Here is a 23,898-nt window from a genome sequence, read left to right on the forward strand (position 1 = left end):
CTGTGGAACGGTACAGGTTGCATTTGCCCGCAATTTTATCCTCCGGCAAGGCTCTACCTACCTACATACATTCGTTTGTTTGATGTACTTTAACCATTCATTATTATGTTTTTTTTTTGCAAATATCTGTATCCTTCCGCGATTCCTTTGCGCACAATCATACATTACCGTGTTCTTTAACAATTCCGCTTTAACAAAGTTGTTTGAAAAGGTCCATTATTTGTTTTATTGTTTACTCATGTTTTGCGTTTTTTTTTTGTCATCACATATTTGCTGTGATATGGTTTGAAAGTATTATTTTTTTACACCGCGCTCCACACTTGTTTGTGGGGTACTACGACGGATTGTGTGGATCTCTAACTCAAATCTCCCGAGAACACCGTTCATTGGACCCTGGGGGACCGCCTCCATCAATAATTGTGCCTTTTAGAATGTTAAGCGTGTGTTCGCCAAGCGGGGCGATCTGAAGGTTTGTACCTTTAATTGCAAGCAACCTCTCTACCCGTACCTAGTGCAAATAGAGCAATTTCTCTAGAATACAATGCTGTGCTTTGTTGAGTTTCTTAGTAACCGCCGATTGCCACCGATAAAAAAGGGAGCTTTCGACGCCACCCGCCAGTGAGGAGCGTCCAAGATTGCCATTTGGCCATCCAACCGGTAGCAGCAAAACAGAAGTGCACTTGCACAGTGATTCGGGGTGGTACAAACGCAAAACATTTTATAAATTCGCCACTACTTATACCAGGAGGGTCAGCCAGTGCTAACGCGCAACTATTGCACACAAGCAAATGTAACGAAATGTAACACATTTTCTATATATATACACATATGTACACGGTGCTGAAGTACGAACCATATCAACATCCATTACTTTGAGGATATTAATGGTGTCTGAATGAATCATACCAATGCATTTGCCTGGACGGTACAGCATAGATTGCATTAATTATTGTTTATTTGTTTAAGTTGCTCCGATTATAACATGCTTTTCACGTTGTATTTAGGCATTGCTTCAGATCACTTTTGTGAGGTTGTAATTATGTTACATTTGCATCACTATTAAAAACCTTTCGCTTGAGTGTAGTGTTCGAATGGCTTGATATTAATAGTTTGATTTTTGGTGGTTTGGTTTATTCCTAGTTTCATTTCCGCTATCCCGTCCCGTTGACCGCCTATCATTCTCTAGAACCGCTTTACTTAGTTTGAGTTGTGTACAGTGAACGTTGTGGCGTGCCCTTTTATTCCTTACACTCTACTGAACCTCTCATTTTGACAATCCGATTATGTTTACTTTACTAATTGTATCCTTCTCTCTGTCCTTCTCTCATCTGCTTGTCCTTCCCTTGTCCCACACGAACAAAAAAAAACCTCTTCCTGAATGATTTTCGCAAAACAGGCGTGATGCACCGCCGAAGGCGCTCCAACAACGATGCCTCCAACGTTCCACACCACCCCAGTGCTAATGAGATCGATGAGGAGCAGAATATGGAACAGGATGCAGCGTACTATGACGACCGACAATCTCCCAACTATCACCACCACCACAGCTACCACGACGACGACGACGACGACGACGATACTGAGCACGCCAACCTTCAGCGAGCGGAGCCGCCAACGAATCATCCAGTGGTTCGGGCGGAACAAGAGATCCGCAGCGCAGGAGGACGACCCCACTGGCCAGCAGGAGCAGCATCTAGCAGAGCCGGTTACTCCGGAGCACGAGCAGTATCATCCGGCCGAGCCCAGGCCGGACCATCCCAGCAGCAGCAACAGCAACAGCAGCGAACCACCCTTGAGGTCCACGCCCAGCACGACCTTCCTCCGGGTGAGGATACGGAGGAGCTTACCGAGCCTCTTCTGCAGCAAGCTTCCCCAGGCAGGCAGTGCGCCCCGCACGGATCTCTAAAGGAAGCCCCGAAACACCAACCAGCAACAGTAACAGCAGTAGTAACCGCATCGAGCAGTACGACGCCGCAAGAACAGACCGCGTCAAAGGCCCCGACAGCGCCACCCACCACCACAAAGCTATCCCCGTCCTCATCTATCTCGTCCTCCTCGCTGTCGTCAAAAACGTCCAAAGCCTCCAAAACGTCCAACCGGCACCGGTTGCGCAAGAGCCGCTCGAAGGACGCACAGACGGAAATCGAGCACCCGAAGGCGCCGCTAGTGGTGGCGGAAGACTCGGAAGATTTGGACGGCGAAGAGGACGAGGAGGAGGAGGAGGAGCAGGAGAGGAAGAAAGGGGAAGCGATGGCCGAATCGCCGAACAATAGTAATAGCGCTGCGACGTACCGCGGGGAAGATCAGCGAACACTAAAGTCGTCCGGTTCGTCCTCCCGTTCAACGATCGTGCCCCGGGGACGGTAAGAGAAGGCGCTAATGCTGGAGTGCGCGATGACAAATCATTGCCGAGTTCTGGTCAGGCAGCAGCAGCATGTGTCCAGGGTGATATGGAGGTGATATTTATATTTCATCACCACTGGCAGGAACGGTGAAATCACATAGACATTAAGCTATTGCAACTGATTGGTGGCGTTCGTTAAGCTGCATACTACAGTGTGACCGTGACAAACAAGTAAAACAGCTAGTATATCCTTGCTGATCGTACTCCACTCTGTGAGATGTGGGTACTGTCCTGGGCTGTCTGAATCACGCAAGGTTAGGAGAGGAGAATGCACACACACACATTGCAGACCAAAATAGGCGTGTAGGAGTGCGGGGTTTGTTCTCAAAACGTAGTAACAGATCGTTCTAAATCTACCGACAAATCAATTTCGTTTCCCTCTCCAGGTAAGGGAACTTGAATCGTGTGTTCCTGCTTGCCCGTTTTGTGACGTTTTCGTGCGAACAGTTACGAAGCTGTGGACCGAGATTTTCTATATTTATGCAAACACAGTCACACAACGAAACAGTTCGAAACTGGTCGCGCGCAGCTCGAAGCAATGGCAACATATGTATATCATAAATCACCCCACAATGAAGGGAAGAAGCGAAGAAAGCGTTAGAAGAGAGCAATGATCATTAAGGATCGAATAGTGGGGGCATGTACGTAAGTTTGTATACACATTTGATGTCCAGATGTATATTCCTATTGAAATTATAATATTTCCCACTGTCGTAGGATACAGTCACGTAACCGTTAATCGAAAAAAAAAAAAACCGTTGGTTCGGTCTTGGAATAATGCAGATCACACCTTCAATAAGAATAATAATCGGCTACATAGAGCGGGAATGGCTTACGGAACTGGGTGGGAACTGTTTAGGACACTATGGTGGACGTGGTGCGAAATTTTAATGTTGTTCGTACTGCCGCAAAGGTATATCGTGCGATGGAGGGGAGATATGGAGCAGGAATAGCTAAATGGTAGAAAATGGACGGAAAGCGTTCGTTGGATGCATATTTGTTGGTTGTTGTTGGAGCTGGAAAGGACTGCTGGCTGCACCTTATCAAGCCCTGTAGACCCTGTTGGTTGTTGGAGGATGTCTGCGCTTGCAGCATGAGTGAGCGATGGCGCTAGTTGCGTGGTGGGAATTGGTGGTTGATAGTGTGTTCAGCTTGTTAAAGAGAGAGAGATACAGAGAGAGAGAGAGATAGAGGTAGGACGCTTATTATTGTGGCAGTTGTATAGAAAAGGGACAATGATAGATAGCCTATGTTTTAGAATGCTTGTGTGATGTCTTAAAGGGGTTGGAAAGGAAACGAAAAAGAAAACAGTATGCTAAACTGTGGATCGATACACAAGCACACTCCACACTGCTCGTAATAAGTTGGTGCTGTGAGAAAATAGTGAATTTCATGTCTACAAGTGTGGATCGTATGCAAGAGCAGGAACTATCGAGGGATTCTTAACCTTCAAGGAGGGGAATATACAAAACGGAAGACAATGATAAGGTGACAAGGTGACACATCGCAATGTATCATACGAGCAGGAAGGGGAAAAGATGTGTAGTTACAGGGTACGGTTATTTACTTTTCATACAAATGCAGAAAAAGAGGAACTAGACAGAAGAGACCGTGAGAGTTACAGTTTACAAAGGAACCAAGAATTCGGCAGACTTAAAGGGAATGAATTATTTTTCAATTTTTCATGTGTTTCTAGTATTCTAGATTGTTTTTTCTTCTTATTCTTCACAAATCGGTAGCACTTAGCGCTTAACTACTACTGTTGATAATAACCAATGGGTGGAAAAGAAGATTACCATGAAACGACTGTGACTGTGATTCATTTGTCCATTACAATCATAGCTAATTTGTGGCCACCAGTTTGGTCGTACAGTTTCCAATCTTCTAGAATTGTGTTACAATGCAACCACCACACACCCCTAGCTAGCACTTTTGGGAAAGGGCGGAGCAAAGAATCGGTCCCAGTTGGTCAAGATAATAGGAGGTTACAACTTTTCCAGCCGCGTCCGTTGACGTGCTGTGTGTGTTCCTACAAACTGCTGCGAAATCGAACGAAAACCAACGCTGTCCTAGCTTTTTACACACCGCGCTTCGCCCTACTTCATGTGTAGACAACTGTTTCCGGTGCCTTGCATACGACGAACTACTATAAATAAATTTGTGAAAGGTGTGTAGCAGGTGACGGTCCGCGAGTGAGCAGGATTTGTACCATGGGGAGCATTCTAGAAAATGGTCAGTGCTTTTCTTTTCAAAACCACAACCCTCTAATTCATCCTCACTCGTGCCCGGTTACAAAGCTCCGCTAGGGATGACTACTATTGTTGGCATACTGTTCTGTTCTGCATCCCATCCTCTCCCCCTCCCTTAAAAGCTTCTTGTGATTCCATATTTTACCGAAAACAAAAAAGTATTCTCTAGGCAGAAGTGAGCCAAACGGGTCCGCCTGTCCTGTCCGTTGGCTTAATGCTTCTCCCTGCTAATTGATGTTTAAGATTACGGTCCATCCTTACTATTGTTAAACTATAACTAGGTTACACGTGTATACCACTCACAAACTCACGCTGTGCTTATCGCAATGCACGCGCCCCAGCACACGACCGCGTAGATAATTTTTGGTTGAGGCAAACGAGCGAGGTGTGAGCGAGCACGGAGGAGCGGCGATACTTTGCGGGTCTCTTCCTCTCCTCCGGCTCTCCTCGGTTAGGTTTAAATTATTTCGCTCATTCCGTTCATGAATTATTGCAGCAAATGCAGGTGTTAGCGACGCTTAATCAAGCTCCAAACTAGGAAAAAAAACGAGTCCAGTTTGTCTCTGATTATATTCACTATTAGTTTGTAAGTATAGTTACTGCCAGCTAGGAATTCAGGGCAGTTTTGCAAGCAGCCGAGCAGCTATGACCTTAATCCCGTCACGAGCTCTGTCACGTTTCGATTCCGTCGTTCTTTGTTTTATCGAAGCATGTATGTTTTTCCCCCTTGCAAGTTGTTACTTTCGCTTGTGTCAGCGGGCTCTGTTGTTAGCTAGATTACGGCAGTAACGAAAGGATGCTTTATGGTAGAGATGGGTAAAGATAATGCGGAGGCCCTTCAAAAGGAAGCAAACAGAGAGGAACATATTGTATAGGGATGGCCGAGATGTAATTCTGTAAAGGAAGAAAATGTAATATAGTAAGAAAGAACGGAACAGGGAACGGTAGAAAAAAGGGACGAAAGCGCGGAATAGTAATTAAATTTCCAAAAAAAAACAAGAATTGTTGTACACCACACTGCTGACCCCAGACGGCCAAAATGAATCAGTTTGTATGGTTAGTGAGTTTCTTTTGGCCGCTCCCAACATTATGCAAGGTGCAGGTGGCAAGGGTAAACCAAAGCTTTCTTTAAGTTGGCGCTCTCGTTCGTTGTGTTGTGTTACGCAAGATAAGTAAATGGAAGCTTAGAATGAAGGTGTTAAGCCTGTGTCTAATTTTTAGTATAAATTCCTGAATCTGGTGTTGCATTGCTGTAATGAACTTTTGGGTTGTATATTTCTTTGCATAATAGAATAAAGGGCAGCATACATAAACATTCTAAAACAAAACAACACGTAAACATACACAAAACACACAGAGAGGAGGGAGTATAATGTGTGTGTAAATGGTATGTGAAATAGGGCGGAAAATTGTGAGGAATGTAATTAAGGAGTAAATAAATAAAGGTTTAAAATGTGACTGATGCGATTAAGACGTTTTCACCGGAGCTTTGCATAATCCGAACTGGTTCCAGTTTTAGTCGGTTAGAAGTACAATTGCGTAGCAGGAATATGTAGTAGTAGATGAGCAACAACTGGTAACTATGACGCTAGAGACCGCGTAACAGAGGAAGCCTACGGATTACAGTTGTGCTAATGAATCTGTTCAGAAGATCCATACAGCTCTTCGACAAAAAAAAAAAAATAGTTCAAATAACTAATAACATCTGGAACCATCTTCGAGAATGGGTTCGAATTTTAGGGAATTTTTCGATCTTCTCTTTCTCCTGGTTCATATATCCTCGTGGCTCTTTGTCGAGGTTCATGTATCCTGATGCTCTGTTTGGGATTGTAATAGTTTTGTTTTTTTATTTGCGTTTTTTTCCTGTTTCAGATCGTTCTAATTCAAACCGATACGCAATAGGAACTTCATAACGGCGACGCATGGTTCTAAACAGCCACCGGTCCGGTGAGGATGCAGCTGTTCAGATTCGAGACAGTGGCGGCAACTGAAATGACCGTTGCGTACTTTGCTGCAACGACGCACGAACTCAGTCGCTGCAAGCTGAACTTGGTTTCCTCCTGGATGAAGCTCAGTATGTAGGCTTGCTTTTGGCCTATGGTGGTTGCCAGCGTTTCATAGTATGGGCCAATCTGCAAAGCATGGAAAACATTAGCCATCTTCAATTCTGGAGAAAGCATACGGTGGCAAAGAAGAGCCTCTTACCATCGTTAGGCACGGTGCACCATCCGTCAGCGGTGCGCAAATAGTGATCGCTGCCCCGAGATCCTCCACGTCGTAGATGATCATGGTGACGACGAGCGACATCAGATCCTGCAGCTGGTACAGCCGGAACACCTCAAAGTCGTAGCATTCGGAAACAGTATAGTACGACAGCGCAAACTGGTTGAAGATTTGGGGCGAGAATTTGCTGTAGCAAAACTTGGAGTACGGCGAACTGGCCACAAGCGCTTCGACCACGCTGCGCAGACCGACGCAGGTTTCGCCGACCATGAACTGCTCCACGGACGATGAGTTGGCGACCGACGCGTTGACGCCGGTTTGGTACGCAGTGAACCTTGCATCGATGTCGGCCGTTAGCGCACTGGTACCGTTCGCGTCCAGCACTGCCGCCAGACTGTCGAGTGCTGGCTGCAGATCGTCCCCGTACGTGGTGATTGCCTGCAGCGCGGTCTGCACCGTAGCCAGCGCGGCCACCTGCTCGTTGTACACCGGCACCACGCGATTCTCCACCGCGTCCATCACGTTCGTGCTGATCGTGTCGACGTCGCTCAGCAGCACGTCCTTCGAGCTCTTTGCGTCGTTCACCATCGTCTGGCCCTCGGTGCGCATCTGTCCGACGAACGTATCGGCCGTGCTAAGGCGCCGCTGCGTTTCCTCCACGATGTACGTGACGAGCGGTATGTCGGCGTTCAGGCGCGACAGTGCGTCCTGCAGATCGATCGACAGCTTTAGCGGCACGTACCGGGCCAGATTGTCGGAGGAGATGCCGTTCGGCGGGTTGCCGGCTGCGTCCCGTGCCGACGTAACGCCCGTCTTCATCCGATCGAGCGCACCGGTGAACAGGGTCAACCGATCGAGAATGGAGCGGAACGCGTCGTTGAACTGCTTCGTGATGAACGGGCCCTGCTTCGACAGGGCGGCGAACTGATCGGTAAACCCGGTCTGCAGCAGTGTGCGCATTGCGGTGATGGCCTGGTATACGGGAGCGAACGTACCGTTCACGTTGTTCGATCGGTCCGCGGCTAGCGTGTTGAGGGCGGTGGTAAATGTCATACCGGCTGCCGTTACATTGCTGCCAATGTACAGAACGGCCGCCTTCATATCGTTCAGCAGGTTGTAGCCGCTCGTGAGCGTTAGGTTCAGGTTATCGACCAGATCGAACGATGCGCTCACTTTGCCGGAGTTCTTCACCACGTTCCCCGTGCCTGAGATGGTGGCCTTGATGGCGAAATCGGGCCGTGGCTCTGCTTCGATGCGCTACGGTCAAAAGGATAAAGTACAGACAAAAGAGAGTAGAGCGACGCAGCTGGTAAGTTGGAAGGGGCATGTCTAGAGCTACGGAATACTAATGCAACGACTCTTCTTCTTACCTGCAGCGCACCGAGGAGCAGCAGCACCGGTAGTAGTGCCGATTTTAGCAGCATGTTTGCGGCGCAACAATCACGCAAACGGACGTGAAATTGCGCAAAGTTTGATGATGGCTCGAGAAAAGGCCTCGTTCCTGCGGGTTTCCGTGTGCTGTGAAACGCGCTAACGGTGCTGACGAATCAACTGTAGTGATAACGGCGTATCCACAAGTGTTTCCAGCTCGTGCCAGACGCGCACACCGCATACGGGCGAAGAGGTGTGGTAGCGTTTTGGCGGTGAATTCGCTGCAAGAAAAAAGGTATGTTGTTTTCTTTCACTCGATTTGCACAGTTAGCACCGTGCAGCTGACCAAACTCATCACCACGCGTGTCTGTGGTGGTGTCTGTGGAGGCTGCTGCTGCTGCTGCTGGAGGGCGTACGGGTGCTGGGCTCCTTTTTATTAGAGTCACTCGAGGAGGACACATTTTGAGTGTGTTACACGATTTAGAGCAGCCAATACATGAGGATTAAACAATTTTGTGTCCACTGCCCTTATGACGGCTTTGAAGGATATATCATAATTTTCTTAGGCTTTAGTAATATTGTTTCAAAATCTTATATATGTTTGTTTCTCATAATTCTCTCATAGAAAAGGCAAGGTTCTCATCTCAGTTTCTCAATAAGTTTCTGGCGAACATCAAGTAGTATTCTTAGGACTTGTCCTGGTGTTACCTTTTTTTTCAATTACGACCTTGGCCTTGGTTTTGCATGCGGGTCGCAGAGATTTAAAATTTCAGTTTGCATGGTTATGGAACGGAATACTTCCAACCTGTTATTATCAAACCCCAAGAATCATGAAGTCTTTCATCCATACCTAGATAAACTACTCGATTCTAGCCTTCTAGCCTCGATTCTAAACTTCTCGATACTACTCGAAATGTCTAATGCTTATCTTCTCCAAATTTAGAGCAACAACCGTAGTCAGTCTTGGTCTTTCCAAGTACCACATATTGAGACTGTGCATGTGGGGCTTTGTCCATGTAGATTATGGACTGACAACCATGACATATGACGTCTATCTAATTCTAAGTGCAATGTTACGTTTCTTTACTAAGCTAACATGATTCGCTCCGTTCCTTCGACCGAACTCTTCAAAATTAAGAGGAAAATACTAGGCTCGTTTATACTTGTAGGTTAAACAGTCGACGCTACTATTGTGATGAATTCAATAACAAATCTGAAATTTGAATGCGTCGCCAAAAGTTTGATAGAATTTTTAAAACTTCTTCTGGTATCGATGAGACACTTGTGTAGAATAATGCTCATAAAAACGATTCGGAGAAAAAGATAACGCTTCAAACAGACGAGCAGCTGCTGTATGCAGCTGTGCAAATTCTCCCGCCTCTGCTGTAATTCTTGGAAACAGTTCCCCTTTCTTAGGCCTTTTAGGAATATTTTGCAACATTAAGTTGTGCACGCAGACTGCAACGAATGCAGTGAAACTGTTTCTTTTAGTTGATAAATCTGCAATACTAAGGCTTCCATAGAACCACTGGCAAATAATTAGGCTACAGCTCAATGATGTACATTTTTTCCTCCCGATAGTTCTGTTTATTCGGCAACTGTTCAGACTTTCGGTCCCTTAGTTTCGCACAGCTTAATGTCCTTCACGTACGTTTCGGACGAGGCGACAAAGCCGCACTTTCCGCTGGCAATGCACGCCGCCGCACGATTGTAGCTGGCCGTCGTCTGGGCGGTCAGCAGTCGCTGCACGTCATCCACCTTCAGCTTCAGGGTTGCCACCAGCTCGCTATAGTCCGGTCCGATCTGTGTGGAAGAAGAAACCCACAGTATAGTTTACCTTCTCAAGCGAACGATTCATTCCCAAACACCCCATTTTACCGAAGCTATACACTCCGATCCATCAGGGATGCGGTTAAAGCAGGCAATCAGATGGGTGGCCAGATCCTCCACGCCGTACACGATCTGCGCGACCAGTCGCTCGACAAGCGTAGCGACCTTCGCCAGCCGTTCGGCCTCGATCTGGTAGCACATCAGGAAGCGGTTGGCATTGACGGACACCAGGCCGAGCAGCCGGGGCGAGTACTTGCTGAAGCAGTACTCGGCCCACGGGCCGGACGCGATCAGCACCTCCAGCACGGCCTTGGTCGGCGTGCAAAGCTTGTCGTTGTAGAACCGGTCGAGATAGTCGTCCAGTGTGACGATGTTCTTCAGGTAGTTGGTATATATGGTGTCAACCTGTGGCTGGATGGTGAGCCGGTTCGCTTGCCCGAACAAGGCGGCATACGCGTTGAGCACGGGCTTCAGCGAGTCGTCGTACGAGTCCAACGCTTGCAGGTTGAACTTGATGTACGCGATGCTGCTAATCTGCTTTTCGTACGACTTTTTGAACGGCGCCACGATCGACTCGGCCACCGTCAGCGAGCTCGCCTCCATCTCCTTCCGGATCGAGTCGTAGTGCCGGATCGTTTCCAGCACCTTCTCGTCGACACCGTCCATAAAGTCGAGCAGGAACGCGTCGGCCGTACTGAGATGGCCGAGCGTCAGCTCGATAATGTACGTCACGAGCGGCAGGCGCGACTTGAGGTCCTGCAGCGCGCGCAACAGCTCGTACACCACCTTGGGCGAGACGTAGCGCCGCAGCACCGTGTCCGGAATGGTGCTGGAGCCGGTCGCAGCCACCGCCGCGGTCACACCCGCCTGCATCAGCCCGAGCTGGGCGGTGAGGCGGACGAGCGTGGCGTTCAGCTCGCGCGACGCATCGGTCAGCATGTCGCCGATGTACTTGCCGACCAGCTGCTCGATCACGGCCGTTTGGGGGGTGAGGCCGGTTTGGAGCAGCGTTTGCAGTTTCACGATCGCCACAGTGACATTGTTGTACACTTGCGGCAGGGAGCCATTGCTGGGAGCGAGCACTTCCAGGCTGTCCGTCAGCTCCAGGCCGGTCGTGGAGATGTTGTTGCCGATTATCGTTAGCTGTGTGTTGAGCGTCTTCAGCACGGTGTAGTGGGATTTTAGCGTGATCGTCTTGAAGTCGATCTGATCGAACGATTCGCCCGTCTCGTTCGCTACCGTGCCGGCTTGAATACTTCCGGCGATATTTCCTATGACGCCGAAATCGGGCCTTGGCTCGCCGGAAACATCCTACCATCGCATCATCGCAAGGGGAAAGTCGTATCGAATGAATGCGCTTGAAAGAGAGGGGCTGGCGCCCAAACTTACCCGTCCGAGCAGAGCGAGGATGAACGCGCCGTAAAATAGTTTCATCGTTTATTCCCTGACAGCACGAGAATAGCACTGAGCCGAGATCGGGCTGCCGAGTGTCGCGCCCTGTACCAGAAGGTAAACACTCCAGCCAGCTTGTATGAGTTTACAGATTTTCAACCGTCCCAGCTGTGCACACAGTGCCGTTTCGGGGTAACGGATCTTAATGCAAAGAGCTGGAGAATGATCGGATTGTACAATGGATTCTCAATGTATTGCAACACAACTTTCGGATGAAGGAAAACAGTAACCGGTCATCATAAATTGACCAAAAACAAACTCCATTTTTCATGATGCATGATGCTCTGTCGCTGCATGCACTTTATTGATTACGTGGCGTTTGGCAAAGTTTCACTAGCTTTTCCCATTTATCAACGTCGTTAAGCGTCGTCTGTTCGCTGGAGGATACGCACGCACCGAGCCTGGCCGAGCTGACGGCAAACTCTTCGGCGATGAGCCTACCCCCATCGTCTAGCATCTTGGATAGTGTAAGCAGTACCGCTGTGTACAGATTTGCTTGCTGGAAAGAAAGAAAGAAATAGAGGAGATGCTCTAATGCAAGTACCGATTCAAACGCTGACCGCCTTGTTATGCTAACCTGCTCGACGCAAGACACACCGCCGCCCGGTACAAGATTCACACAGACCGACAGATTGTCCACCAGTTCCTCCACATCGTACAGCACCACATCCACCACGTGGCGCAGGAACTCGACCATCGTTTTAAGCCGATCCTGTTCCGCCTCGTAGCACTTGCTCGCTGCGTTATGGTGCAACGCGTACAGGCTGTAGGCGCGCCAGGCAAACCAATTGAAGCAGTACTCGTTCTGGGGACCGAACGCAATCAACGTCAGTACCATCGTGCGTAGCAGCTGCGCCGTGGCCGAACGTACGAAGAGTCCGGCCGCAGTGGTCGAGACCGCGACTGCATCCGCCCGGTACTGGTCGAAGGCTTGCACGAACTCATCCGTTCGGGCGGCGATAGCGGACGGTCCAAGCTCGGCCAGGATACCGTCCAGCGGTTGCTGCAGTGCGGTGGCATAGCTGGAGATAGCCGACAGCTGTGGCATTAGCGGTTGTAGCGCCTCGTGCTGCTCCAGCAGGCTACAGCCGAACGTGTCGCTTATATACTGCACCGCGTCTTCTTTCAGTTTGTTCGTTTCTATGCTAAAATTGGCGAGCGTGTTGCGCATGGATGTGTCGAACGCGTTCAACTCTTTGGCGACATCTACCATGAACTCGTCCGCTTCCAGCAGGTACATCAGGGTGGTCCGCACCATGTACCGTACGGCGTGAATGCACGGCCGCAACGCAATCAGTGCCTGCGTGACGTCGCTCTGCGTTCGGGCGGGCACGTTCTGGCGGGATTTGCGAATATCGCGCTCCAGCGCCTCCAGGCTGAGGCGCAGCTGGTTGAGTGCGCCTTGCATCTCACGAAACGCGTCGTTAAACTTTTGCACCAGCGTCGACGGCGGTGGCACTACCCTGCCGATGTTGGCCAGCTCGGTCGCAAAGCCGGTCTTGGTTAGCTGTTGCAATGCGTCGATCCCTTGGTACGCGGGCATGAAGGCGTTCGCGTTCCCCATTGTGCCGGTGCTGGTCGCGAGTGTGACTAGCAGTTGCATTAGCGCGATACCACCGTCACGGAACCGCTGGCCGATCGAAACGACGGCCGCCTGTACCTGGGTCAGCATCGCCGTGCCCGACACGAGCCGAACGCTCACGTTGGCAACGCTGACAAACTCGCTGGTCAGCAGCGACGCCTCCAGTATGACCTCGTTCCTTACCGGATTGATCGTAACGGGCACACCAAAGTCCGGGTTCGGTATCGCTCCAGCGTGCTGCAATACAGAGTGGTACAGAGCGTCATTCACGGTAGCAGCAGCAAACCAGCTCGAATTACCTGCACCATCACCAAACAAAATACCAACGGTACAAGGAGTACCGGCCAACGGTGGAGCACTTGCATGGTCGCTGTGGTTCACTGAGGTAGTAGTAATATAGGGTGTGCACGGATCGGCCTCCAAAAACTATTTCCACCGCACAGTGATGGTGGTATCTCTATAAATCAAATTTCTGAAGCGAATACATCTTTCTTCGGTTGTCCGTTGCATCATCCGGCATCTTGTGGGCACCAGCTATCTAAACGATGCTGTGCAACTATCGGGGAATGGGTTCATTTCATAACAAAACAAAACAAAACGAAAGAAAAAAAGAAAGAGAGGAAGAGAGAGGAAGAGAGAGAGAGAGGAAGAGAGAGAGAATACATATTTCTCGGCAGTTGATATTGAGGCGTGCATTGCATTGCAACGAAAGGTACTTAATTAAACAGAACGTTACCATATATTGGAGATTCTTGACAAACGCACGAGAACAGGCCTGTAGATAGTTGTTCTTTTATTTACTGACTGGGTAACCGTGTATTTGATCTATTTTCGAATAGTTACACTAATGCATGGTAACCCCGAACGGTCGAATGGATGGTGGCGCAGACTGCTGCAAGCCTGGAAGCTGATCGTTTCTATCGTGAGTCGATGATTCATGTTGGTTAGTGATTACAAAAAGTGTTAACAAAAAATGTATCAAACGCTCAAAAGCTTTAGAAAAGAGCATAAGTGTATACATAGAAAAGACAGAAAAGATCATAAGTATATACATAGGTACAAGGAAAAAGCTGAAAAGTGGTTGCTAAACTGGCTGTGGCCTAAACCTAAACAATCGTTCTTCAAACTATGGTCGGCTAAATGGCGGCTCGTGATGACTTTGCGAAGGCTAATAAGTATAGTTTATAGTTTGCACTATCTTAATCAAACCTGTAGATGCAGAACAAGCTTCAATATTACATAAATGTAAACATTTCTTAAATTCAGTTAGTATTTTCATACCAAGTAGAGCTTTAACGTTCACCTTTTAGCTAAAGATCGCAGCCGATGAAAGGCCTCAGAAGGGATACACAACAATTGATAAAATGGAAAAGGAAATGAGGTCACCAAGCAATCATGACTGACATCAAATCATGGAATAAGGATTAGCAATGGGTGCGGTCCCGTGGTATAGTCGTCAACTCGAATGACTCAATAACATGCCCGTCATGGGTTCAAGCCTAGAATGGACCGTCCTCCCGTAGCAAGGACTGACTTGACTATATCCGGCTGTGTGGTAATGAATTAAGTCTTGCCGGCATATCCGCGTAGAACGTTACGCCAAATAGAAGAAGAAGAAGAATGGATTTAGCGAACTGTGAGAATTTTTTAATGTTCAATTGACAAATGGTGATGGAAATGCGTTCTGATGATGATGTTTGACAATGATTCTTGGGCAGTTTGATTATGCGTTCTTGATCGCTTGATTATGGATGCAACCATTTGAAGTTTTCAGTGACTGTAAAAATGTTCAGGGAGGCACAAAATAAAGCTGTGCTATGTGTCTCAATACAGACACGCCGTGCTTCAAGTGTGAGTCCCTTGAAAGCAAGTCGAAATAATTTCGTTGAAACAGAAACAGAAAACACAAACAAAGCTGCAACCAGCAGCTGAACCAACAGCCGGCGGTCTGGAAGTAAGTGGACGTTTTTAGGCCAACGATAGTTTCTTTCCCGTTTCTTGAAGCAAGTGTAGCAAGTTGGTTATTTCTAATTTAGAATGCTTTTTTTCTGAGATTTTACCCGAGGCGTGTAACAATGGGCCTATAACTTACTTAAAAGCCCTTTTGACAGTATTTCATTTCTACCTTATGAACAGTTCCTTGTGGGCAGTAGGGCATCAGCCGGTCGGCTGTTAGCTTGCAATTACACATACGGGCCCATTTTTGCACATTGGTCCATTTCTGGAATCATATTGTTGATGGCAGTCACCAGCATATATTTGGAGGTGCTGAAACAGGCGCTGAGACGGTTCAGGCCGGCCACCGTCTCGTATTTGACGATGTTTCGCATAGTGTTCTGGTGCCGCCCTGCCACTATGTTGACGTTTTTGAATAAGGTTTCGACCTCCTAGAATAGAGCAGAGAGAAAAAAAGCAGGAAAATGGCAAATATATGCCCTACAGTTAGCGATAACTCCAAGGGAATGAAAACCTTTAGCCTATATAGTAGAACGACGTACATTGGTGTTGCATACTAGCGGTGAGCGGGAGCAAAGCGTAACCTGTGCCAGTACATCTTCGATGTCGAACAGCAGCGTTTTGGCCATGGCGAGCAGCACCTGTTGCAGCTTCAGCAAGCGCGTGATCTCCTGATCCACGCAGCGGCTTACCTCGCGCGACTGTTGATCGAACAGGGCGAATGAGCGCGGACTGTACTTGTTGTAACAGTAGTCTGCGTACGGTCCGTTCGAGATCAGCACCTTCACCAGCCGCACCAGATGGCCGCATGCATTGGTACTGTAGAAGGCGCCCAGCCCGTCGGAAACCAGCGGGATCGCTTGCTTGTATGTTTCGTAGTACTGCTTAATATCGGCTATCGTAGAATTAAGATCCGTCGTGTACGTTACCGTGTACTCGTTCATCTGATTCTGAATCAACGGTATGCTCGACAGATTGACGCCGGAAAAGTTGAAGTTGGCCTTATACACCGGATCGATGACGGCGGTTATTTCGCTAGTATCGTCACTGTACTGCTGCACTTCCGTTTCGAGATTTTCCAACCCCTTGCTAACATCGTCGAACGTTTGAGAGGCGGCCGTGCCCGATGCGATAATGTAGTCATCGGCCGTCTTCAGATTCTCGATCGAGTTGGCAATAATGTACGTCACCAGCGGGATGCCAGCCTTGAGCGTAATCACACTCTTCGAGATCTGGTTCGTCAGGTTGGTCGGCACGTACTGGCGCAAAACTGCTTTCGGTATTTCGTTGGAAGCGGCAGCTTTCACCGCTAGCTTCAGCTTCGCTTTCAACGAGTCCATCAGCACGGCGAGCCGGATCAACTCACTGTTCACCTCCTGCAATCCGTCGTCCAGCATGGTGCTGATTGATTTGTCGAGCTTTGTATCCAGCTCGTTCAGATAACCGGTCAGTCCTTGGGTAATCAGGTAAAAGAATTCACCGCTTGCGTTGTTGAATTGACCAAACGCACTGTCCAATGTACCGTTGCTGAGAGCGAGCGTATCGATCGAATTGGACACAGCGAGGGCACTCTGGGTGAAGTTGTCCGCAATAGCGATTAGCTGCGTCTTGACTATCTCCAGCAGCGGGTAGCCAGATACGAGCTGCACATCCAGGGAGATGTTCACCTTCGCGATCAGCGCACCGCTCTCCTTGGCGTTAGTGGAAACGTCACCACTGCCGTACACGGGGGCGTAAACTCCAAAATCGGGCCGAGGTATAGCCACGACCAAGTGCTGAAAAAACAAAAGAAACCGAACTGGATGTAGTTTGTCGCACTCGTCGCGTGCGTATTTAAGCAAACCTGTATGGTGCAAAGCACCAGCACGAGCGCAACACTAAACGTGCTCATCGCAAACTCCTGTGTCCTCAAGCGTTTTCAATCCACGACTGTTGCGCGGCTCCACCGTTACTGTTCGTTTTTAGGAAAAACCAAGCAGATTATTTTTTCGTTCTGCCCGTAGTATGCCTGTGGTTGTTTTTCGACGATCATTCAGTTCAGCACTGGTTGCTTTTTTTCCTGTCCCCGAGCGTGTGCAGACCAGTGAAGTATTTTCATCGCCACCATCAGCCCCATCTATGTAAACATGCGCTTGTGCTAACACGTCACAGCTCATCCAGAGGCAAAATGTAGAGCGTGGGTAAGCAATTGCAAAAAAATTGAGACCAACTGTAGAAATGGTTCTAGTTCTTCCTGGCGTACCAATGACACTAAGGGCGATCGTGGCGATGGTTTCAATATTGTTTGCATGTTAAATTATACCAACTTTCGATAATTTAGATAATTTTAGCCTTCGAAAAACTTTGGATAAGTGTAGCTCATCCTAAGTGTAGCTCCAAAGACAAATGACTCACTTTTATTGATTCCGATAGTCGGATCCTCAGCGTCGTTTGCAATGTTCTTGCATCACCATCATCGTATGCGTATATCATCCAGTCATCTTCCTGGTCCTCCATAATTATGTCCATCTTTCCAGAAATGATTCTTTGGATCTAGATATTGTACCATCATCAAATTAATGATTCTTTTTTACGTAACATGTGATTCTTAGTATATTACGCATGTCTTACAAATTACGAACAAAATCGGTATCGTATGCAGGAGTTTCGGCTACATTTTCGTTGACTCCATAACATTACGACCAATGATCAACTCTGACGAAAGCAGGGCTAGCCGCATTAACTCCATCTTTAGTTTGTTTAAATTTAATTGGGTTTGAAAGGGAATTGGATTGGTTTTACACCTGTTTCTAGCGTTACAGTTAACTCTCGTGCCATTTGCGTGTAGAGTCCCGTGTCGCCACCTGCGAAACGCATGTGTGCCACCATCATCAAAAGTGTGCTTTTACAATGGAATACGTGCCACTGCGGTCTTTGCTCCATGGGCTCGCATGGGTTAAATCCTCGCAAAAACCGGCCCCCTAGCAATGACGGACTATTCGGTTGCATGGTACATACAAAGTACCAAAATCCGTTTCCCCATATAACTAATCGTAACGCTTGATTTAACCCCCTCTCACTCCTACAAGCGCTACGTAATTGAGATCATCAATATTGCGACAACATACGATCAAGAATCGGGTTTGGAACATGCGTGCCAACTCCATCTCGAAAGATACGTCGAATTATTTAATTGGCAGGACAAGTTGCAAATACACTCCCGGCGAGTGTTAGTTGAAGCACAACTTCGAATAGCCAGCGTTGGGAATTTGCGATCGTTTGAAGCGGATTACAAGCGGTTGTGCCAATGGTGGTGGTCACATTGGAGATCAGCGAATATATGTTATCTTTGAAGTTACGAGTTAAAATGGCTCAGATGAAGGGTAACGAAATAGAATTCCTAATATACGTACTTAAAAGTGCACACCAAAGCTTCTATATTGCCAAGTCGATTGACCCCTGATAATCAATATTGAAAGATTTTATTACCATATTGGCGAATGTTGGCAAAATAATTGGTCATAACTGGAAAGGAGACAGTAGAGTGAAAAAGTAAAGGCCGGGGGAAAGTGAAAAAGGTGGAGGGAGTGAAAAAGTAAAGCCCCATCTGGCGGCGACTGACCGAAGCATGTTGCCAAACAATTTGTAGCCGCTTCAAAAAATATGTTATTTTTCATATTTTTCTTTCACTTAAACTGGGCTGGAAAATCTTTGCAATTGATAGATAATGTTGATATTGTGGAAGTATTTCAGCCATTTTCGCATCGAAAAATGATGAAAATAATACTTTATTTTGAGATCTGGCGCGACCATTCCCTCGATGATGAAAAAAGCTTCCACCAGCCGCCGCCAGATGCGCTAGTGAAAATCGAAATTACACTAGCGAGTACGGACAATGTCCTCTGGCCTTAACGCTCTATAGAGTAAGTGTACCCATTGTGGCTATAGTACCAATGATGGCTATAACGAACACTATTTTCGCCCCAGAACAGTCTATTAGCATTCTGAAACCACGGAAGGATTTTTCTTTTCAATTATGAACATTTTAACATGTTTGTGCTTCATTAGTTCCGTTCTGGCCACTTCCGTTAAATATCAACCTTTTAAAATGTGTTGCCAAGATGTTTGGCATCTCTTACCATTTTGCTAATTTTTTTTTTTTTTAAGAGCAAAAAATGATTGTGTTTATTCATACACTAGAATACATCGATTGATTCAGTTCAGTTGACGAAATCTTAACTAGGTTTCCTGCCTGGTGGTGTTTACGCTAGGGGTTTGAACTTACAGCTCAAGCTTTTCTTTTGTTTGAGGAAGAAAATGAATGTTTTCCTTAATAACAGCACAGAGTGGCTATGTAAATGAAGCGTTTAGCTACTGTGAGGATAAAATCCATAATGAAATTGATAGGAGAAGAATATTTACAAAAGCTTACTACACTAACTACCCTAGCTTAACCTAACTTAATTGCGAACTAGAGTACTAAAATAAGTTCCTTATACTATCCGAATCCGAATTTATGCAGGTCTGTCGAAGTCGATCTAGGATATCCTGGATCTTCTCCGTTAAAATGGGCAAACCAGTTTGTGCATGCAGATCTGTGGTGGGGTACCGATTTGGAAAGTTCATTATCAATTTCAAAAACCTGTTTTGAATGGTTTGTAACGATTTAAAATTGGAATTTGAACATTTATGCCAAACGTTACATGCATAGGTTATCGATGGCAAAACAATACCATTTTGCTAAGAGCAGGACTGCAGCATATTAGTGATTTTGAAGTAACTAATTCAGCCGTACCGGCGACCTCGTTCGATGAGAAACATTCGTCGCTCATGAGTGGGCAGGGTTGTACCACTAGATTGGACAGAACAAAATCTATACGGGTTTCCCAGGAACGAACGAGTTCGCCGGTACGGCTGATCATTTTATCGAAAATGTGTTTTTTTTTCGTAGGTCCGTAATTTAGCGCGTGGCCACGGAGCTGACAAAATGTTGAAAAATTTTTGAACTTTGTCAAAATTGCTTGTCAACTGCAAAAAAGAGTTTTTTCTCGTGGCCGCACCAAAAACATACACAAGAACGACAGAAAGCTCCAAAATCTAAAAATCATCGATATTTTGTTTAAGAAGCACGAAATAGGTACATAAATCAATTAGAATCATGGATTTTAGCACTATTATCGTAGCAATGGGTCACAACTGCGCCAAATTGTTGTTTGTTTACGCTTTTCGCGGACGTCAAATTTTTTCACTTTTTGTCAACTTTTGTCAACTTTTTTTCCTGACTGCTCCAGGTTACAAAATTTTGACAAAAGCTCAAAAAAGTGACAAACAAACTGAACATCGGTATACCAAAGATCGCAGTATACCATGAATGTTTTGTTGACAACTGTCATTTTGGGCGTAGTGCGTAGTTTGCAAATGAACAAATCGGGTTTTACGTTGTTATTTTTGCATTCTAAAGCGTGAATATGTGTTTTAAGCATCATTTATTTGTAAAGTGTTATAAAATCGAATCAGTTTCATCAAAATAATGCAGTCTCGAATGATTTTCATACGAAGAAATTGATATCTGAAGCCGCACGTGTCGCCTTATTGCCAATTACGCTCTTGTTCTTCCCTGATCGATAGTTAGGGCTAGTCTTGGCCAGAAGATGTAAAAGCTCCAAAACTTTCAGCTTTTCAGCCAACGTGTCAGAATTCTGCAGGAAGTTAATTGCGAAAGCATTCATCGTATTCTTGTATGTACCAACATTACGCAAAAACTCTAAGAAGATTATCTAGCGAGTTGCCCATGACGTACATAATGACATGATACTTGTACGGTTTTGGCCGGAATGTACATCCAAATGATAGCCCAGAGGATATGTGCATGCAATCAACAGGCAAAGATACTCTCAGAAGCCTACCTTTGCGGCGGAGAGGATTGTCAAAGCAGTACAGAAGCCCTCATGTTGCACATTTTATTTAGAGTAATATAGTACCGAAGCATGGGCCGGTCTAGTGGTACAGTCGTCAACTCGAACGACTTAACAACATGCCCGTCATGGGTTCAAGCCCCAAATAGTCCGTGCCCCCATACGTAGGATTGACTATCCTGGTATGGTAACAATAAGTCACAGAAAGCCAAGCTCACTTCCTCAGTGGGTACAGGCAGGCCTTGACCAGCAACGGTTGTTTTGCCAAAAAAAAAGAAGAAGAAGTATAGTCCCGAAGAGGGCTGACATTACGTAACAAAAGCAAATGATTTTATGTCAATTAAAAGCACCCAGTCAGACAGCCTTCTGTTAATTTACCCATTTGAGCAGTTTTGTGTCTGTCATAACAGTAATTTAAGAGCAATTTAGCGGTACGAAGTGTTGTCGTTTGTTGCAGTAAAAAGATATAAATAATAACACAAAAAGTATTGTCTTAATGATCTTTTAGTGGAAGAAGACGTCGGTGGTGTGTTCAAAACTGTTAAATGTAAAAAACAGTCGAGAAATTGCGTTTGTTAGTGCTATTTGTGCATCACCTTCTCCGGGTGAAGCGGCTGTTCAAGTCGAGTTTGCTAAAAAAAATACATTGTAATCGTGTGTATAAGTTAAGGAAAAGATTGAATATAACCATTTAACAGTAATATAATAAATTTCGTGTTATTTATTAACAATTTGGCCGAAAAAAAAAATAAAATAGAGGAAGGAATAGGATCTGTCAAAACTGCTCGAATGGGTAAATTAACGACTGCTAATTTACCATTAAATTACTCTTAAATTACCGGTAATTTAGCGGTAAGATAGGGGTAAATTAAGTCCGATTTGTCTGACTGGGCACTACTCCAATTAAACTCCTCCGGAAACGACACATTTTAAATGAAGGTAGTCGTATCGGTGCCACCCGCGTGCAAAGCGCCCTAGCTATACTTCTTGAACACCGAGACTTTCCACGGTACGACGAACCATGAAGATTGAGGATTGATTGGAATAACAGAGCATTAGCTTACCCACCTCTACTGGAACACATACAATAAGTCCATGTCATCCGTATCGAAACGCGTCGAGGCAATTGGTTGGGCGCACGTTACCTTTCAACTATATTTGCACTGATTGAACCTTCATAGTTTATGTTTAAAGTGTAGTTTTTGGAGAAGAAATGCTATCATTGAGGTCCGACATCCAGACACGTCGTAGCCTCGTTAGAAATGTCTGTCGCACTCACAGCCGTCACTGAGAGCGATGAGTAGAGACAGGCACCGAGACGATTGTAGCTGGCCTTGGTTTCAGCATTCACCAGATTGATGGCCGTTGTTGCATGGGCTGTGTCTTTATCGGCCAGCACTGTATAGTACGGAACGAGCTGAAACGAACGTAGGTGGGTTGAGTAACGGGATATAGGCGTATCAAAAAAAACATCATTTGCAACTTACCTTTTGGTAGCATGCACCCTCGGCAGTCGAGTCGACGATTGCGATGCACACCTGCAGGTTGCTGAAGAGATCGGCTCTGTTGTAGGAAATCTGGGTAGCAATGCGCAGGAGAATCGTTGAGAGGTTCATCAGGCGGGCCAACTCCTTCTCGAAGCACACGTCAAACGCGTCGATGGTGAGTTGAACTTGCGAGAACACACGCGGCGAGTACTTGCTGAAGCAGAAGTCCGAATAGCCAGCGTTGGCAATCTGCACCTTGGAAACAGTTTGAAGCGAGTTGCAGAGGCTTGAGGAAAGACTGGTTGTAAGGTTGGTGATCAGCGACGGTACGTTTTGTTTGTAATTGTTGAATGTGGTGTTGAAAGCGTTAGCACTATAATTTACAGTGCCTAATCTATTGATTACTGGAAATAGAAATCCGAAGTTTGTATTCCTATACATATCATTGTAGATAGGAGCAATGATCGACGAGACAGTTGGGCCGACGTGGGTAACAAACTGTGTATAAGCGATGTCTGATTCCACGACGAGGTTCGCTTGGAAAGCCTGGTATGAGGTTTGGTAAAGACCGACACTTCGCACAACCTCATCCTTCAGCGCGATGACGAACAGATCCACCAAATGCAGATTATCCAGCGAGCTGTCGATGACGTACGTGATGAGCGGAATGCGAGCACGCAAGTTGCGGATCGCTGTGATCACGTTGTTGACGGTTTTGGCCGGAATGTTCGCCCGAATGATGGCAGACGGGATGGGGTTGGTTGTGCCAGCTGCTTTCCTGGCCTTACCCACATCCGATTTAAGTTGATCGACTGCCTTAATCAGCTCGGACAGCGTCAGTTTCGTGTTCTTGAATGCATCGGCAAACTGCTTCACAATGTAGCCCGTACCCGCTGTGTTGTTGATATTGGCGATCGTGGTGTTCAATCCTCCACTAATCAATGCGTCGAATTGATTGATTGAGGTATTAATAGCAGCGTACGTTGTCTCGATCGTATTAGAATTATCAGTGGACAGATTGGTCAGCTGCGAGGCCAGGGGGGCAGCGACTCGGACGATCTCATCACCAATGAATTGCAGAGAGGTGCTGAGATTCGACAGCACTGTGTAACCGGAGGTGAGATTCACGGTTCCTTTACCAGCGTCTGCGATGTCCACGCCGAGATCGATCGCAGCTGTTTTCACCGTAGCCGAGCCCGACACTACCCCATTGACGGCAAAGTCTGGCCGCGGGTACGCCAGAATGCTCTGAAAAGAGACGCGTTGGAAGGAAGATACGTGTGAGTGGCTGTGAGTGTGTGTATATCACCGCGGACTCAGTGGTCTGCCAGTGGTAGCCTACCTGGACGGCGCAGAGAATCGTCAAAGCAAAGCAGAACGCCCTCATGTTGCAGATTTGCTGCTACGTTTGATCGATTTTGATCATGGCGTGGTCCATTTATAGTCGTAG

General features: G+C 46.7%; 6 protein-coding genes across 19 annotated transcripts in view; 1 reads left to right on the forward strand and 5 right to left on the reverse strand.

The window, feature by feature from the left end:
• The window catches only part of LOC1277820 (NPC intracellular cholesterol transporter 1), a 37,863-nt gene extending 31,752 nt beyond the window's left edge, over positions 1–6,111 (forward strand). For 9 of the 14 annotated variants that reach the window (XM_061660684.1, XM_061660688.1, XM_061660687.1 and 6 more), the window contains one exon: positions 1,397–6,111. In XM_061660684.1, the coding sequence (XP_061516668.1) occupies positions 1,397–2,367 (971 nt within the window). In that variant the 3' untranslated portion in view covers positions 2,368–6,111. The remainder of the gene's footprint in view (positions 1–1,396) is intronic. The other 5 variants (XM_061660691.1, XM_061660693.1, XM_061660690.1 and 2 more) reach the window with 1 other exon arrangement.
• A 362-nt stretch (positions 6,112–6,473) lies between these two features.
• On the reverse strand, positions 6,474–8,515 carry LOC3291656 (uncharacterized). Its single transcript, XM_555329.4, has 3 exons — positions 8,247–8,515; positions 6,859–8,133; positions 6,474–6,785 (listed from the first exon to the last, which is right to left on the reverse strand). The coding sequence occupies exons 1-3, from the start codon at positions 8,298–8,300 to the stop codon at positions 6,582–6,584; spliced, it is 1,533 nt and encodes a 510-aa protein (XP_555329.3). The 5' UTR covers positions 8,301–8,515; the 3' UTR covers positions 6,474–6,581.
• Positions 8,516–9,807: 1,292 nt separating this feature from the next.
• LOC133393857 (uncharacterized) lies at positions 9,808–11,576 on the reverse strand. Its single transcript, XM_061660728.1, has 3 exons — positions 11,467–11,576; positions 10,126–11,388; positions 9,808–10,050 (listed from the first exon to the last, which is right to left on the reverse strand). Exons 1-3 carry the CDS (start codon positions 11,509–11,511, stop codon positions 9,850–9,852), a joined length of 1,509 nt encoding a protein of 502 aa, XP_061516712.1. The 5' UTR covers positions 11,512–11,576; the 3' UTR covers positions 9,808–9,849.
• A 216-nt stretch (positions 11,577–11,792) lies between these two features.
• LOC133393858 (uncharacterized) lies at positions 11,793–13,563 on the reverse strand. The gene is made up of 3 exons (XM_061660729.1): positions 13,411–13,563; positions 12,107–13,348; positions 11,793–12,028 (listed from the first exon to the last, which is right to left on the reverse strand). The coding sequence occupies exons 1-3, from the start codon at positions 13,474–13,476 to the stop codon at positions 11,831–11,833; spliced, it is 1,506 nt and encodes a 501-aa protein (XP_061516713.1). The 5' UTR covers positions 13,477–13,563; the 3' UTR covers positions 11,793–11,830.
• Positions 13,564–15,132: 1,569 nt separating this feature from the next.
• On the reverse strand, positions 15,133–17,112 carry LOC133393846 (uncharacterized). The gene is made up of 3 exons (XM_061660652.1): positions 16,911–17,112; positions 15,610–16,842; positions 15,133–15,498 (listed from the first exon to the last, which is right to left on the reverse strand). Exons 1-3 carry the CDS (start codon positions 16,956–16,958, stop codon positions 15,295–15,297), a joined length of 1,485 nt encoding a protein of 494 aa, XP_061516636.1. The 5' UTR covers positions 16,959–17,112; the 3' UTR covers positions 15,133–15,294.
• Positions 17,113–22,138: 5,026 nt separating this feature from the next.
• On the reverse strand, positions 22,139–23,881 carry LOC3291658 (uncharacterized). Its single transcript, XM_555327.2, has 3 exons — positions 23,791–23,881; positions 22,449–23,696; positions 22,139–22,378 (listed from the first exon to the last, which is right to left on the reverse strand). The coding sequence occupies exons 1-3, from the start codon at positions 23,833–23,835 to the stop codon at positions 22,181–22,183; spliced, it is 1,491 nt and encodes a 496-aa protein (XP_555327.2). The 5' UTR covers positions 23,836–23,881; the 3' UTR covers positions 22,139–22,180.
• Positions 23,882–23,898: the final 17 nt, after the last annotated feature.

The sequence above is a fragment of the Anopheles gambiae genome, chromosome 3 (assembly GCF_943734735.2).
Source record: "Anopheles gambiae chromosome 3, idAnoGambNW_F1_1, whole genome shotgun sequence".
Classification (NCBI taxonomy): domain Eukaryota; kingdom Metazoa; phylum Arthropoda; class Insecta; order Diptera; family Culicidae; genus Anopheles; species Anopheles gambiae.